The 17741-nt window shown below is 33.5% G+C and overlaps 1 protein-coding gene across 12 annotated transcripts in view; it reads right to left on the bottom strand.

Moving 5' to 3' along the window:
* Positions 1–9390: 9390 nt before the first annotated feature.
* Positions 9391–17741, bottom strand: part of LOC143080046 (nuclear receptor coactivator 5-like) — a 42961-nt gene continuing 34610 nt past the window's right edge. For 10 of the 12 annotated variants that reach the window (XM_076255700.1, XM_076255699.1, XM_076255697.1 and 7 more), the window contains 2 exons: positions 13394–15079; positions 9391–11147 (listed from right to left, as the gene is read on the bottom strand). In XM_076255700.1, the coding sequence (XP_076111815.1) occupies positions 10660–11147; positions 13394–15079 (2174 nt within the window). In that variant the 3' untranslated portion in view covers positions 9391–10659. The remainder of the gene's footprint in view (positions 11148–13393; positions 15080–17741) is intronic. The other 2 variants (XM_076255703.1, XM_076255701.1) reach the window with 1 other exon arrangement.

A 17741-nucleotide genomic window follows, 5' to 3' on the forward strand; every position in this document is an offset into this window, starting at 1 on the left:
CCCCCTTTTTGGGAAAAAAATTGGTTGCTTATATAGGGAATCATTGAAGCGTGACTGGAGCTCTCTTAGGTCAGTCAGTGGGCCCCAACTTATAAAAATTTCTGGATCCGCCACTGAACACAGTGGCGGATCCGGGGGGGGTTCCGGGAGTTGAAAACCCCCCTTTTTTTGGCCGATCAATGCATTTGAATGGGAGCATATAGTTGGAACCCCCCCTTTTTAAAATGACTTGATCCGCCACTGCAACAGAAGATATCAGACATCCCTTCAATGATTTACATCTGCATTCAAGTATTGGTGCACTAATACTAAGGTTGCAAGGTTGCTTTCAATAATGCTGTGGGTCACTTTTATACAAATTCAAAGTCTTCAAAGTACAATCTTTAACAATTTTTTTAGGTCAAAGGTCATTTCAAATTAGATATCAGTTCACAAACAAAACCCCTTCAGGTCGCAGGTCTGATTTGACCAAGTTGGAGTTGCATAATTTATCTTGTCTTGCTATAAAACTTACCTGAAAAACATTTTATGCACTTGGAACCCATTCCACTAGCACAAGTTTCTTTGAAGCCAGTGACATACTGCAGTCTGTGCACCCCTCAGAAAAATTGGTCTTCATGATGGAACACAATCTGGAAGAAACAAAAACAATTTAAACTGTTTCATATTCTTGAGGATAATTCTCTAAAGATAGCTGGAGTATCTAAATTTTCAACACTTTTTCTTAAAATTACTGTAAAAGATAGATTTCTGGGTCAATTAACCTTAATTTTAAAAGGAATTTTCTGAAAAATTAAAATCCACTGAATGACAGTTTTATTTATTGTTTAATCTTACATTACTTGTTGCAGTTGTATACTGAATGATAAATAATTGGACAAATATTTTATAACAAAAAAATTAATTTTATTGTAAGTAAAAGGATTTTTGGCAGTAAATTTGAGTTCTCTTGTTAATCTTATCATCACAGTGGGGAACCCCTTATCAATATTGTAATATGAAACTGGGAACTTTCCATAGCCACTGTCTATGTATTATGCAAGTCTTAATCAAATGCAGTCAAGGTCAACATGGTCATCTCATGATCATGGTATATATTAGTTGCTATTGGCTAATTATAATTAGAGTGACCAATCAGGAAACCGCACATGATAGCACCATTGCATGTGAGGGGACACTTGGTCTTTTACGATTTCGTTTTGGAAGCTGTTAGACGCCATTTTGTGATTTCAAGAGAAAAAGCCAATTCTGTTAACCCACCCTCCCACACCTTTAAAATATTGTTTTAGCATATGTTTATGTTTTGGGTTTATTTGTTGTTGTTTTTTTTTCTTTTTTCTTATTTGTGTAACATATTGTATACTTTATACTGGCGATTTTTATTGGCCACCTTTGCTAATTTTTTGTCATTTATTCAGATTTGGATTTATTGCATAAATTCCATATTTGATTATATAATACAGAATATTATGATTTTATGGTATGTTTGAATAAATGACCTTTATCGCAAATAGTTATTTAATTCACTGCAAATGAACTCAAACTCCTTGGAAATTAAGGTATGGTTTTAAATAAGACCAAAACTTGGTATTATGCCTGTCGGTTATTTTCGGAGGTTGGATTTGCCCCCTTTTAGTTTACTTGACTCTACTTCCTTTCCCTATGTTTGGTATGAAAATTTAGGTGTCAAAAAAGAATTTTTGCATCATGCACTGAAAAAAGACAAATGATCTACATTAAACTTACCTTTACTTGAGTCAGAACTTGTCTCTTTCATTATTGTAATGGAAATAGCAATGATCACCAACCTTAGATGGAAACATCAACCCATTTCCACTTCTGAAAATATAAATATAAGAGCTTTAAACTTTCTACAAAATTCATAGTCGCAACTGGCAATTTACTTATTATTGGGTTAGAATTTTTTTAACTTTTCAATTTCACAATCAAAACTGAACAAAGTTGCTTTCTCATTTTCCATGTTTTGATAATTTTTACTAAGCCACATTCTTTATGACATAAAAGAATGCAATCAAGAAACATAGAAAGTCTGTTGTATATGTTAACTATGATATGGATTGAAATTCCACTAGAGGCACCATAGAACTTGTTTCAATTACCTGATGTTCTGCCTAATGAAGACAACATAACCAAATCATAGGCATAAGCTCACACAGAATTACCAAAGTGGGAAAAACATAACGTATGACTCTAAAGTTCAGGTAAGAAATTGGAATTCTTGAAAATGAGTTTTGCTCTGAGATGCAAGGTATTATGGCTACTAAATAACAATAATATCTCAACATTTTACCAAATAAATAAAACCAATTATAACAGATTTTTTTTACATTTTATTTTTTTAAAAAAAATAATAAATATTCAAACTGTTAATATTCTTTTATTTCATACTCTATTTTATAGCTAGTATATTAGAAAGATGAAAATATACTGCAGTTAGACAAGCTCATGATTTCTGTTTTTTAATTTTATTGTCTTCAACAGCATTCTCAATACATTTTATACTTGTTTATTAGTAAAATTTCATTGAGCTTTGTACTGCAGTCCGGTGAACAAAATTAGATTAATGATTAAAATTCAATGTTGTGACAGAATATTTTTTTAGTTCATTTATTGACCAATTGACATGGATGCATGCGGACTATTAAATAATTTTACATCCATTAGGTACAGCGGCATTCATTTATTTATAACATGTATGTACGTCATACATGCACTGTGTGTCACAGAATTACAAGATTAGTGGTTTCATTTTGTTATAGAGTAACAAAAGCATCTATGCACATTTGTGCATATGAAGCTGCATTTGCATAATTTTATTAAGAACAATCCTGTCGGTTAAACAGAATACAGATTTTTTTCCACGCATTGCTTTGATTTTCCACACTATGTCATGTATGCTTTTAACTTAAAGTCATATGAAACGAATGAGTGGTGAAAAATAATGTTTATCCAATTCTTGAACCAATGCATGTATATATCATAAACTTAGTCCTCTATGCACGATTTTATCATTTTTTAAGCAAATATATTGATAATAGTGCTTTTTTTTTTCTCTCTCTGTCTGTTATGATTTAACAAATATGGCTGTGTGTTTTGAAGCCGAAAATTACCGATTGTCACCTTATAGTAAACAAATAACAAAAAGCATGGGTATTGAGCATTTGTTTAACATGTACAATCAGATAATTGTTTATTTTAATGACAGATCCATGCGTATTGCGACCACCGGATTTGTACGAGAAGGGTTACGCTCAGGTCACTATGCATACGGAAAATATGTCGGTGAATTGCTTCCTGGAAGCAAGCAATTAAAAATAAGTAAACTTCTTCTAAATGTGGACAAATTAAAGAATGTCCCTCAGAAAAAAGTATATGTTCATAAGTTGTATAATGAAAACTATCCATTTAGTTATAAAAAACACACGCATATTTTTTTTTAATTTGAGGTTTCTTATGACTTTAAATATTTAAGTATCTTTTAAAAATAAATTTTGACATCTAATTGACAAATCCATGACAATATCGACGGTATCTGAATCTAAAACTAAACCATAAGTTCATATTATTTAAAAAACATGCATTTTATTTAATTTATCTTTATATATGTAATTTTCATTTATTTATTCATTTCATTTAGTACACAGAAAGGAGTACCGTTAGTTGATCTTCGTCTTTCTCGACATCCAGTCTATCATCTTGATCTTCCAGCAAATTCCAGCATTGTTGAATCAGGATACTTGTTTCGGATACAAAGAAATCAGCAAACATTTAAGGTGGTACCTAACACTACAGGGAGATAACTCTATAAAATCAGCTAAACATTTTAATTACGTTGTGTTGTTAAGGGAATATTCAGCTTCTCAATTATCAAAATTAGTGTTTGTCAAACTGCTATCTAATCTGTGTAATATTTCTGCTGAAATGGTTGGTTCAAATTTTTGAAAATGTTCATATTTTGGTTAAAGGGTCAAAATAAATACTTTGGCAAAATTTTATGAATATTAAACAAGCCAAATTAATTTTAGTGAAGGTGTTGGTTACCACCTTAAGGAACAATTAGAATATTGTTTTGCAAGATAAAGGTTTTCTACCTATATGCGGGTAGCAATGATTAACCTTTTTCATTTATGCAAATATGTGACGCAAGAGTATTAGAAAAAAATCAATGTACGTTTGTTGATTTTAAAATTAAACTTTTCACTCCTCAGAGGTAAAATTATGTTTTAGAATGTCGGTTAAAAAATTTCATAAAATTCAGATTCACGAAAGGCAGATAACCTTTAATTTACAAACAGAATTAAGTATGTGTTTGCAGGGCGCAGCTTTATACGACCGCAGAAGTCCAACCCTGAACAGTTGGGGCAAGTATGGACACAACATTCAAGCTTGATACAGCTCTGAATTTGGATTGTGATCAAATTTTGACATAATATGAGCTTCTGACACAAAACAAATGTCAAGACCTTACAAATCTATGCGCAATATTGTGCAATAAAAGATTTCTTCTTCAAACTTTTCAAAAATTTGGAATTTGAGAAATTTGAGAAAATAAAACTGGAGGCTCCCAAGAGCCTGTATCGCTCACCTGATCTACCTGGGTTTTTGAAATCATATAAAAAAGATAAAATTTGGCTACAAAGTAACAACACTTGGCCAGCACCTCACTAAGAAAGGAACATTTATGCTATGTTTGGTTTCATTCAATTCAGTGGTTCTCTAAAAGAAGACATTTGTATGTATTTCCCATAGGGTCTTATGTTAAACCAAGTCCCCTGCTGGCAGCCATCTTGGATGATGGATCCGCTACAAAGTAACAACACTTGCTGACGGTCAGCATGTCAAAAGGAACATTCATGCTGTTTGACTTCATTCCATTCAACGGTTCTCTAAAAGAAGACATTTGTATGTATTTCCCATTGGATCCTATGTTAAACTAAGTCCCCCGCTGGCAGCCATCTTGGACGATGGATCAGCTACAAAGTAGCAACACTTGGTCAGCATGTCATAAGGAACATTCATGCTATTTTTGACTTCATTCCGTTCAATGGTTCTCTAAAAGAAGTCATTTGTTACTTTTGTATGTATTTCCCATTGGGTCCTATGTTTAACTAAGTCCCCCACTGGTGACCATCTTGGATGATGAATCGGCTACAAAGTAACAACACTTGGTCAGCACCTCAAGGAACATTCATCCCATGCTTGATTTAATTCCATTCAGTGGTTCTCTAAAAGAAGTCATTTGTATGCATTCCCCATAGGGTCCTATGTTAAACTAAGTCCCCCCTGGCAGCCATCTTGGATGATGTATCGGCTTCAGAGAAACAACACTTGGTCAGCACCTCATAAGGAACATTCATGCCATGTTTGGTTTCATTCCATTCAGTGGTTCTCTAAAAGAAGTCATTTGTATGCAGTTCCCTTAGGGTCCTATGTTAAACTAAGTCCCCCGCTGGCAGCCATCTTGGATAATGGATCGGCTACAAAGTAAAAAAAACTTGGTCAGCACCTCATAAGGAACATTCATGCCATGTTTGGTTTCATACCATTCAGTGGTTCTCCAAAAGAAGTCATTTGTATGCATTTTCCCATAGGGTCCTATGTTAAACTAAGTCCCCCGCTGGCAGCCATCTTGGATGATTGATCGGCTACAAAGTAACAACACTTGGTCAGCACCTCATAAGGAACATTTATGCCATGTTTGGTTTCATTCCATTCAGTGGTTCTCTAAAAAAAAGTCATTTGTAAATATTTCTCATAGGGTCCAATGTTAAACTAAGTCCCCCGCTGGGGTCATTTTGGATGATGGATCGGCTACAAAGTAACAACACTTGGTCAGCACCTCATAAGGAAAATTCATGCCATGTTTGGTTTCATTCCATTAAGTGGTTCTCTAGAAGAAGTTCAAAAGGTAAAAAGTTAACGCCGACGATGGATGCCAAGTGATGAGAAAAGCTCACTTAGCCCTTTGGGCCAGGTGAGCTAAAAATGAAAACTGCTACTTGTTTTGCAATTAGTCCAAAACCTGACAATTCTTTATATATAATTTACAAGTAGTGTAAGGAAGGTAAATCAGAATATAACCAACATTGTATGTTAAATGTTTTTGATTTACCTCCATTACACTGCTTTTAATTGTCTTATTTGTCCAGAAAAACCTAGTTTTCCCCCCTTTTTAGCCCTTTTGCCCCTTATTCCAAAAAAACCCCCTAAAGTCAATACTAACCATCCCTTCATGGTATGGAAACTTGTGGTATAATTTCAAAGAGATTCATACACTTAAACACAAGTTATTGTTTGAAAACTACAACAATGCTTATTTTGGGCCCCTTTTTGGCCCCTAATTCCTACACTATTGGGACCATAACCCCTAAAATCAATCCCAAATTCCTTTACTGCTATTGAACCTTCTGGTAAAAATTGATAGAGATCCATTTACTAAAACAAAAGTTATTGTCCGGAAACTACATGTGTCTTCCAACGATGATGCAGACGACATGATACCATTATACGATGCAAAAATATTTTTTGCGGTCGTATAAAAACAGAAGCCCAGGCTAATAAATTTTGTGTTGGGCCTCTTAATTTAACTGAACATGTCAGTAATGCTCATGTAAACAATGTTTGTTAGGTCAGGTTGAACACCTAGATAGAAACTGTAAAGTCTTTCTCTTGATAATACCAACACAGAGACCCAATGCAATACAATATGGTAGTCTATAATTTGTCAATACAAATATGCTTAGTTGATTACTTTAAACTAATTTAGTTGCTGGTGGAAAGTTGTCTCATTGGCAATCATCTCCCTTAGTTCTTATATTTATCATTTGTTTTTGAAGAGTTTAATAAATAATAAAGGAAATTATCAATTCATCTTTCAGGGGCAGAGCCAATTTTAAAAGGGGGGTCCAACCACCAGACCCCCCCCCTTTTTTCCACCTGGATTCACCAGTCTTTGTTGCTATTATCAGGAGAAAAGAAATAAACTTGGTTGGCTTGTTGTCCCTTGTACAGTTTCCCAAACTTTTAATAATTTTACATGGTATAAATATCTTTAGAATATTTTAATCATTAGGTTGCTGTCATATTGAAGAAAACCAACACATCTCTTGCATATTCAGCCAATATTAAAGGGGCTTTACAATACCATAGTATGTTGTTTTTATATAATCAACCTAGTGTTTTTTATGTTTTATGATATATTTTTTCCCTGTAAAAATATGCTATTGCCAATAAACATACCATTCCCTACAATTACTTCTTTGTATCATTCTGATTGACTGACTTGCTTTATGCTGTATGGATTTGACAAGTTAAGCCTATTCAACTGTTTTGTATGTCTGTTCTTTAATATGTTGTGTTATAACACCACTGTCTGAGATAAGGAAAGGTTTGGGTGCCTGCAAACATGTTTATCGACACCAGATTCTATATGTGTACTAGTATGTGCCAAGATAGGAGCATAAATTAGTTGGTTGTAGCTTTTGCTGTATAACATATCTGTTTTTCTGTTGTTTTTTTTGTTTGTTTTGAACATAATCAGGCTGTTAGTTTTCTGGTTTGATTTGTCATTTCAGAGCCTTTACAAGCTTGAATTGTAGCATGAATTTTGCTAATAATTGGGGCCATACAGTGACCTATACTTACTAGTTAACTTCTATGTCATTTAGGCTCTGATAAAGAGTTGTTTAATTGACAATCATACCGCATCTTCTTACTTTTATATTAATAATAAAGTATGATATTTTTGAAAAAAAAATATATATGACAGACTCAGATGACTGGGTTTCTTTAACAATGTAGAAGGTCTTTACTGAACATTAAATATGAAGTGGGATATATGTATAAAGAACTAAATGATGGACAATAGGTTTATGAACTCTCTGTGAAATTCAAGATACAGATTAAGAAAAATTGTTACAAGCTTTTATATCACGGATGGTTGCAACTTTAATGTACACAATCTGCTGTTATATTCTTTCTTTCTGGCCGGGAAGTTTAAAAGATCTGGATTGAGGGAGTAGTTGATTACACAAAATTGATATAGTCTTGTATATTTTGAAAGGATTTTACTAAAAGTATAACATAAACTTTATATATCAATGATCAATCTAAATGAGGTCAGATGAACCATGCCAGACAGCCAACACCTTATAATCATTTCATACCTCATTAGATAACCCACTGCTTATATCTGAGAAACAAACCTAACCATGAAAACTTAATGTTGATTGATGTTGTGGCCCAACGAGTCTTGCCATATTGACATCATATAATCATTCCATACACCAAAATAGTTAAACTATTGCCTAGAGTATCAGATAAAACCAGGAAAACTTAAATTTTGCTAATGAACAATGTCAATGAGGTCAAGGTCAGATAAACCCTCATTACACCTAAATTTGTGACCTAATATAAGCTGACCTTTTGTTTTCAGTAATTCTGTACTACATAAAACTGCATATAACAGATTGAAACTTTGTAACATAAGGCATCTATATTCAAGTAGTTAAGCATCCAGGTCTTCTACCTTTTCGAATATAAGAGCATTGTAAACAAAATAGTTTACACCGCCCCTGGATTAGTATTTCTGTCTCATATTTTCTCCCAACTTTCATTACTGGCAAGACAAAAATCTACCCTGGTTACTTCTTAAACATCAGCAGATGTATTGAAATTGCCATTCAGACTATGCAACAAGGATATAAGGACTTTAAAGTGATATCTACTCATCATAATGCCTTCATCAATGAATATTTACCATAATGTATGTTGAGACTTATTTCATAGACCACTTTTGAATTAGTGCACTCTCTCATAAATCTCCTTTGTCACTACACTTATGCTATTACATCAAATTAAGAACTGATTGTTTGTTTACACCAACTGATTTCAGGTTAACCTTAATAAAAAGTACAACTTGAGATAGGTGTACAGATGAGCATCAATCATTAAGTTGATACATTTATTATAACCCGTTACATTAAAAATATAAATTTCTGTACAGCCAATTAAATTTTGCAAGTCTTCACTTTTTTTTATCTAGATACACGAAATGTTACTTTCTAGATACACGAAATGTTACTTTCTAGATACATGAAATGTTACTTTTTAGAAGAATTTGGGTGTTTTATTGTTTTCTTTTTGAATGAAAATTTTTTGTTCATTTGGCTCAGATTTTTTTATCCTTTAAACTGCCCTTTGGTCTCGGGTGTGTTTGCACCTGATCAATAACCACAGGCGAAGGAAAGACAACCTCTAAAGATCAGAATACATTTTAAACATTCAACACCCGCAAACTTATTGTATAATCATAAACAAACTGTAATATTCCTTTAAATGCAGTGGTACGCAATGAATTTACAACAGTCATTGATATCAATTTCTTTATTTTTTTCATACAATGGCCTTTTACAATGATGTTAAAATGTGGTACTTGATTTTTGAGACTTCTAAATGATTCAACATGTTTATACTAAAATGATGATTCCTACAAAAATATGTATGATAAAAAGGATACTGTTGTTCTGATGTTTCAATTTAAAAAATGTATGTTATAAAAAATCATCAAAGATACAGTATTAATGTTTTCAGGTTGTCAGTTACTCTAAAGTTTTTTCAGTGAATACAGATTCAACAGCAGAGTGGATACCTTTCACACAATAAAAACTAACAAGACACATACCAAAATTTTCAGATTTTACTTCAGTGATTTATTGTGTAATGTTCTTCACTGAACACTTTCCAACATATTTTTATGTACAAAATTTGAGGCAAAAAAAAAATTAATTACAACTGAAATACTGACTTTTACAATGAATTTCAAATGGTATATCAACGAGATGGATGAATTAAGTAAAATCATTTCTTAATCTACAATACAATGACAGTTCTAGTGTGATAAACATGATTTTGTACACAATCAATAATGCTCTTATAATGTTTTGACAACTTGTTGACAAGGTGATAAATGTTCATGAAACAAACAAAAAAGTGACAACAAACAGAGAATACAAAGACATTATTCCTTCTTGTAATAAATGTTAATGTTATGATTTCCTAAATGTTCTAGTACATTTGAAATTGGGAGCAGTCTATGAAATTGAAATAAGCTATTGTTCTAGTACATTTGAAATTGGGAGCAGTCTATGAAATTGAAATAAGCTATAATTTGATACAGACTAGAAATGTGATACAATTATGAGTGAAGTAGACACAAAGGAAAATCTCTAAATTTTCATACAACCCCCTTTATGAATTCAAGCAGACAATTTTTAAAACTTAATTTTACTATTTTGAAAGTGTCTAATAAAAACAAAAAATCTTTTTCTTTCCATGGTTAGAAATTAAAATCAAGTTGGACTCCGATGAGAATGAAGGATAGCTTCATTTACAGCTGTATGTGTTTTTCTTTCATTTAATCTTTCAACTTATATATTATAGTAAAAACACCTTCAATGAGAATCTTACATTAAAAATTATCAAATCGTTGCCAATAATGCCTTTTTCTCGCTATCTTGACATTTCTTTGATATGTTGAAAATACTTCAAGAGGCATTACACTTTATCCATGTTAGACAAATTAAAGCACTGTTACTACATAAATGTAATTACAATGTCATGATAAAATAACGTGTCTCATCAGTATTGTGGAGGTGGCCGTCTGGGTGGTATTCCCCCTGGATTTGACATTCTCATAGGTTGTCCACCAGGACCACCAAAGGGAGGTCGGACTCCTTGCTGCATTCCCATTGGCTGTCCCCTGGGAGGATAGCCTTGATTCTGCCCCATAGATGGCTGAGGCTGAGTATGTTGACTCTCACGACTGGTTATAGCTGCTCCTGGTTGTAATGGGTTCCCTGGAGCATGTGACAATGTCTTTAACAAATTAGGACCACTTTGAATGAGATTATCTAAAGCTTTCTGAACATTGGGGTTATCCAGATTGATGAGAGAGGACATTCCTCCTGGTGCTTGTCTACCATCCATAGATCCATTGCCCTGGGGCTGTTGTGATAATCCTACCATGCCGCCTAGTCCTGCTCCTTCTCCCGGCCCATTTAAGATACTCAATATTTTAGCCTGTAGATCTTTCTGTGTATCAGGTTTTGGCTCTCCTGCACCATAGCCTACAAGTAGAAAACATATATCTTGATTTGTGTTCATCAATTTTTATACAGACTTTAAAAGCTTACAAGTCAATCCTCTTTTACAAAAATAACATTTTAAAGTGGGTATATACTATTATTACCTTGGTCCCAATGAATTACATTGATTTCCCAGTGAAATAAAAACCGATAATTTCACATGTGAAATAAACGTGGTCATTTCACTCTCTGACGTCATACAACAATGGGCAGTGTCAAGACGTCGACAACGGCGAATCAAAACAAATTGTGAATGCGTAGAAAAAAGATATAGTTCCTTACATGTTTTTACTTTAATTTCTCTAAAAAAGCCATTTGCCAATGTAATAAAAAGAATAACTAATTAAAGAATTCAAATATCGAAAAAATATTCAACTCGTGACCGAAAAAACACTGATAATTAACTCATGCGCTACGCGCATTCGTGAATTAATATGTTGTTCGGTCACTTGTTGAATATTATTCTCTATTTGAATTCTTCGATTAGTTATTCTATAATTCATATTTCTTAGGGGCTGGAATCGAAAGTCAATGTTAAGGCTCCAAATAAAGAAAACAAGTAAAAGCTGACATAATTGAGGCAGAGAACATACACCAATATGATAAGCTGAATATTTTGTAGTATGATTTTAGTCATCAGCCCCTTAAAAGTATATTATACAGCCTTTGAACTAACAAATCTTTGCTCATATTCTTATATGGTTATATTATATGGAGTTTCTAGTATAAATTAAACCGATTTACTGCGACAAGAACTAGTACACCACTACATAGGTTAGAGAATTTCCGAGTTATATCCTTATATTCTAAAGCATGATGATAAGTATCCATTTTAAAATAGTTTAAACTTGAAATGTGATATCAGGTTCTTCTGCAATTACCAAGATGTCCAGTAAAACTCAGAAGACATCATGACACGTGATCATCATTCAAAAGATTTTTAATTTAAACAAATAAAGGCAACAGACTAAGACTGAGCAAGTGCAAAATAAAATAAATGTGTTTGATCATATGAATGCACCTTTGAAGCTCCATGTTTTAGGCCTTGAAATGGCCATAGATTTTGGTAGATACTTAAAGTATCTGTTAACCAAAATGATTGTGTAGCAGCTTCATAGCTGCTTACCTGGGTAATTGAATAGGCTAAACGAATACAAAGCAGCTTCAAACCTGCTTTTTGCTTGCAATGGTTAATTAAGCTGATGGTAGCACCACCAAAGATTGTACAAAGAATACCATGTAACTTTTTCAGACCTAGTATGCTGCTTACATTAACACAAATTGCAATAAGTGTTTTTTATTTTTTATTTCAATCAGTAACTGATTGAAGTTGATGTTTTCATGACCTGTGAATCTATATAAGATTCAAGACCATTATGTTGGTGGTTTATGTTTTGTAATTATTAAGGGGCCTCAGTGATCATTGCTTTGCACTTTTTTAAGAATATTTTGTTCTCTTCTTTTAATGTTAAGAACTTATTTATACAAGTTTGTGATTTTGGTCTTTGTACAAAACGTCCTCTATCATGTTTATGAGAACCCATATTGGCAAGGAAGAATTTGTTTGATCTCTGACACCATGTTTCATTTGATGCAATGGTAAGAATTGTGCCCCTTCTTTAAGGCAACCATTTCAGCTTAAAGATATGCTACTCTTTTGAAGGGATGCCTTTTGAAGGCATAAGCATATAACACCTTCATTAGTGATAGCAACACATGTAAGGTACAATCTTAGTCTACATCAGGTTCAATCCAGACCAAATGTTTTTATTGCAAAATAAAATGAGTTGATAGACCTTCATTTAATAAGAATGAGAAATTTTAATTGTGTCACATTGGGTGTATTACATGTATTACTGAATAAGGAAATGTTGACTGATTGATTGTCACTTGATTAACTTTCCATGGCAAATTTTTATGCATTTTAAAAAAATTCAGAACTTTCACAATGAAAAAGATGGATAGTGATCACAATTCTGTTCTTTATCATTGTATTGACAATTTGTAATGCATGTATACAAAATGAATGATTTTTTTTCCAAATATTAAATCCAGACCCTTTTCCGCGGGATAAATTTTTAATACAATATCTGATGAACACTTTAATTGAGGCCCCTTATTAATAATGTCCGTTGAAAATGTAAACACAACATTCACAAGTTCTAGCATGAATTCTTTCTCTCCTTAAAAAAATAGCAAAACATGTGTCTGGTTAACTTTAATCTTACTTTCTGTACCATCACCACACAAATAGCGGGTAATTGGGATCCTGCTATCACACTTGACTTTTAATGGCTCTGGAAGAGCATTCTTCAAGTAACGCCTTCGCATGACGGATATTTCCCTCTGAGTAGTGCATAAAATGTACAATGTCTCCTTAAGCATTGAGAACATCTTCAGAGGTTGGACATTAACAAACTTAATGCTCTCCAGCATTCTAATTATTGGTACAATAGCATGACCTATCAACCTCTGAGGGTTCTGCAAATCCCGATCATCATGTATTGCCTCGCGGCTCATTTTATTCCAGATACTCGGATTACCCGTTGGTGGCCTCAAACACTGACAATTTTCGGGAATTAGATACTTTTCCTTCAGTTTCTTCACCAATTGTTGATTGACAGGAAGGGTGGAGCTTATATTAACTAGCTCAGCAATCTTTGACCATGTTGGTATATCTGACAAGGTATCATCAACACGTTTTTTGTTCAGCAACTGTTGTGCAAATATATGCTTTTCCTCTTCGCCAGTCTTGTGAGCCTTGTCAAATGCTTGTCTCAAAGCCTTGGCGTCTTCAGTATTACCCAGGAATTCTTCAGGAAAGAAATGTTCACCAATTACCATCTTGCGTACACAAAGCCACCTGACCTCTTTCGGAAGATGATTTCTCAGTAGGTGCCTGCGTTTGACGGTCGTCTCCAGGATGAAGTTACATAAGAGAAGCATGCTGTCTTTGAGAAGCTGATACACCACCTCGTTGTCAATGGTAATGCTGTTCTCAAAGAATGCACAAGTCTGAATAAGTGGTACTACAGCGACAGCTAGCTGCATCTGCATGCTCTGCAGAAAATTGTCGTAACTTCTCTGTCGTGCATCGATTTGTGAAAACAAGTACTGATGAACAATAGGTGGCTTCAGATATAGACAATTCTGAGGAATATTGTAGCGCTCTACAAGCTGATACATATTTGCAGTTGTTGTACATACAGTCTTGAGGACATCCGCAATAGCAGGCATGACTGGTGGTCCATCAACTTTGTTCATCTTACGTTCTTCTCTCGATCTTGGTTCATCACCTTGAACTCTCTCTTTTCTCTGGTTACCATGTTGACTCATTCTTTCTAATGATCTAGTTGGTTGTACATCCTGTAACATCAATGGTTGGGGTCCAGACAACCTTGCTTTCTTGTTTGGACCAACATCCATGCTCATTAAACTTTGGACCTTTGAATTCCCTAGTGCTGTTTCAAACAAGTCAGATGGGTTCATTTCAAGATTTGGAGTTCCCAGCAAGCTCGTTGGTTGAACTGGAGTATCAAACAAGCTTGGTATTTGACTTTTTACATCAAACAAGCTTAATAACTGACCATGTGAACTACCAACTGGAGTTTCCAGTAAATGAGTTGGTTGGACAGGCTCAGGAACAGATAGAAGTGCAGGTTTTTGAGGCGCGGAAAAGGGTTCAACTTTCACTTTGGCTAACATAGCATTTTCTGCCTTTATCTTTAATAAAGCAGCTTGTATTTGTTTCTGATATATGTCTTGAGCATCTATTGGAATCTCCTCAGATTTTCCAATGGACATTAGACGATCAATATATTGAGATGTTCTCAATGCTTCAGAAGGGTCAGAATACATATCAGCACTATCTAATGGTCTTTTCAGATGCCTTGAAGACATCAGTTCAGGGTCTCCTACAATCAAAACAAACAACCCTCATAGCATAAAAACCTATTTCCCATATATAATACTTCACTCCACTGTGCTGTGTTTTCGTTCCCTATTTTTTATTTATTTTTAGATTAATGCAACGTAAGTTTTTAAAGTAATTACAAAATGAATTATACTACTTTTTAATATTTTTTACCATGTTTTAGGGTTAGAGTTTGGGAGGGGCTAGGGATAAGAATGTTAATGTTCTACATGCAGTTGTCATTTAAATGTTTCTTTGTTGACGGTTTGCAGCCAGAAACAATGTGCATAAGGCATGCTTTTGCAATAGGTGAAGAACTTGCCCAACAGACAAGAAATCTATTAATCTCAAACTTAAATTGTCATGAAGCTCCTGAAGAATTGTTTGCTTTTTATTCTTTGTTTAAGGTGATTTCTTTAAGATGTAACTAATTTCAACAATTTTCAAGGGAACATTATTGTTCTAAAACAACTTTGAAGTTGAAAACTATATTAGGACTGTTCCATTAAAACAATATGATACCAAGGGGTGGTACTTTTAAAATGGGATTACGAACTACCAAGGCAAATATAAATTTCACTTACATTTCCACTATGCAAAAACATGATTGACACCCACTCATAGCTAAGATTTGGAAGTGCTTCCCTGGTTCCCATGCATGTTTTTATGGAACAGCCCTAATCGAGGATAAGTCATCTGACACTGAATAGTACTTACTACAGTTGAAGGGAAAAACCCTCTAAGTTAGGGTACTAAAATAGATTTACAAGGTCTTATGTAAGGACTGATTTAGATTACAGTAAATTAAGAAATTATTGCAATGTTTTCATTATTGTGAAAAATGCAATAATTTAAACACGCACTTTGAAAATTTTTATATAGATTAAACAGGATTTAATTCAATATCGCAGAATGGTAATAAAAAATGCATGCAATAATTTGTGAATTCACAGTAGTCAAATCATCTTGTGTTTTTACAATCAATTTCTTTTTTCATGCTCTATTTAAGGATGTTGTAGAGCTAAGGTTGTTTATTGATGGATTGGTGTGTAAGCAATTTTCAGCAATATTGTGCTATTTTGGGGAGGTCGTTTTTTATAGGTTGAGGAACCACTGACAATCCTGGTCAATTAAAATTGGAGTTCAGCACACTTGCAATGTGCTGTATTAGAACTCACAACTTCAGTGTTGAAAAGATAGCGAAACAGTAGTTCCACTACCGAAGACAACTTGGCCTACATATTCATTTATGGAAATTTCTGCCATAGGAATAATTATGAACAAGATTTTAATGCATTTTGAAAGTTTTCATTGCTTTTTTAACTTTATTTCCACTTGATTAGTGTTATTTGTATTTTGTCAGCAAACCAAATTAAGTGTTTGAATAACCTTTTGCAATGTTTTGGGTCATTTGTTTTTTAAAGGCTATGTTCTTACTTCTTCTATATTTTATACTCGGCTTTCATGTGGGAATTATCAGTATGTGCTGAGCAGCATGCATAGGTATATATCAATACCTATATAAGGAACAATAAGACTTGGAACATTTTGAATATATAACCAATGCACATTATACTGTAGGTGTATTTTTAACATCTTTGACGCGGCCGGGGTTCAAACCTCTGATCACCTGCATTCAAGGTGACACGCACAAGACCAAAGAGGCGATTGGCATTCTTGATAGGAATACATTTTTTTTTCGTTTGGCTAATTAAGTTTGTTAATATGAAAAAAAAAAGAACATAATCAAATATGAAAAAAAGAACATAAACAAATATGAAACAAAAAGACCATTACCAAATATGAAAAATATATAAAAAAAAAACACAAAGAAATTAAAGTTACAAATACAAAACAATATACCTACCGTATTAAATTCAAAAGCCACAATCAATACTTTTTTCATGAAAATTACAGATTTGTATCAAATGGATAGTAAACAAGACCCCAAAGTACCCCGAAAAAGAATTATAGACGTTCTTTGATGAAAATCCCCAATTGTCAAATGATCTTTTCCCTTCAGGTCAAATAATTGTGATTAACTTTGAAATTCTATTTCTACTAAAAGAAATCATCTGTATGACACATCAGTAATCATGTACTTAAGTGAGGCTAATAAACTAGAGGCTCTCAAGAGCCTGTGTCGCTCACCTGTTACTGTATTTACTGATGTTGGCCATCTTGGTTGGCAGGCAGGGTCATTAGACACTTTTTTAAAATAGATACCCTAGTAATGATTGTGGCCAAGTTTGGTTAAATTTGGCCCATAGTTTTAGAAAAGAAGATTTTTGTACAAGTTACAAAAATGATGAAAAGTTGTTCAATATTGACTATAAAAGACAATAACTCCTTAAGAAGTTCTCTGACAATTTTGGTCATGTTGACTTATTTGTAGATCTTACTTTGCTGAACATTATTGCTGTTTACAGTTTATCTTTATCTATAATAGTATTCAAGATAATAACCAAAAACTGCAAAATTTCCTTAAAATTACCAATTCAGGGGCAGCAACCCAACAACAGGTTGTCTGATTCATCTGAAAATTTCAGGGCAGATAGATCTTGACCTGATAAACAATTAAATCCCGTCGGATTTGCTCTAAATGCTTTGGTTTTTGAGTTATAAGCCAAAAACTGCATTTTACCCCTATGTTCTATTTTTAG

The sequence above is a fragment of the Mytilus galloprovincialis genome, chromosome 6 (genome assembly GCF_965363235.1).
Source record: "Mytilus galloprovincialis chromosome 6, xbMytGall1.hap1.1, whole genome shotgun sequence".
Classification (NCBI taxonomy): domain Eukaryota; kingdom Metazoa; phylum Mollusca; class Bivalvia; order Mytilida; family Mytilidae; genus Mytilus; species Mytilus galloprovincialis.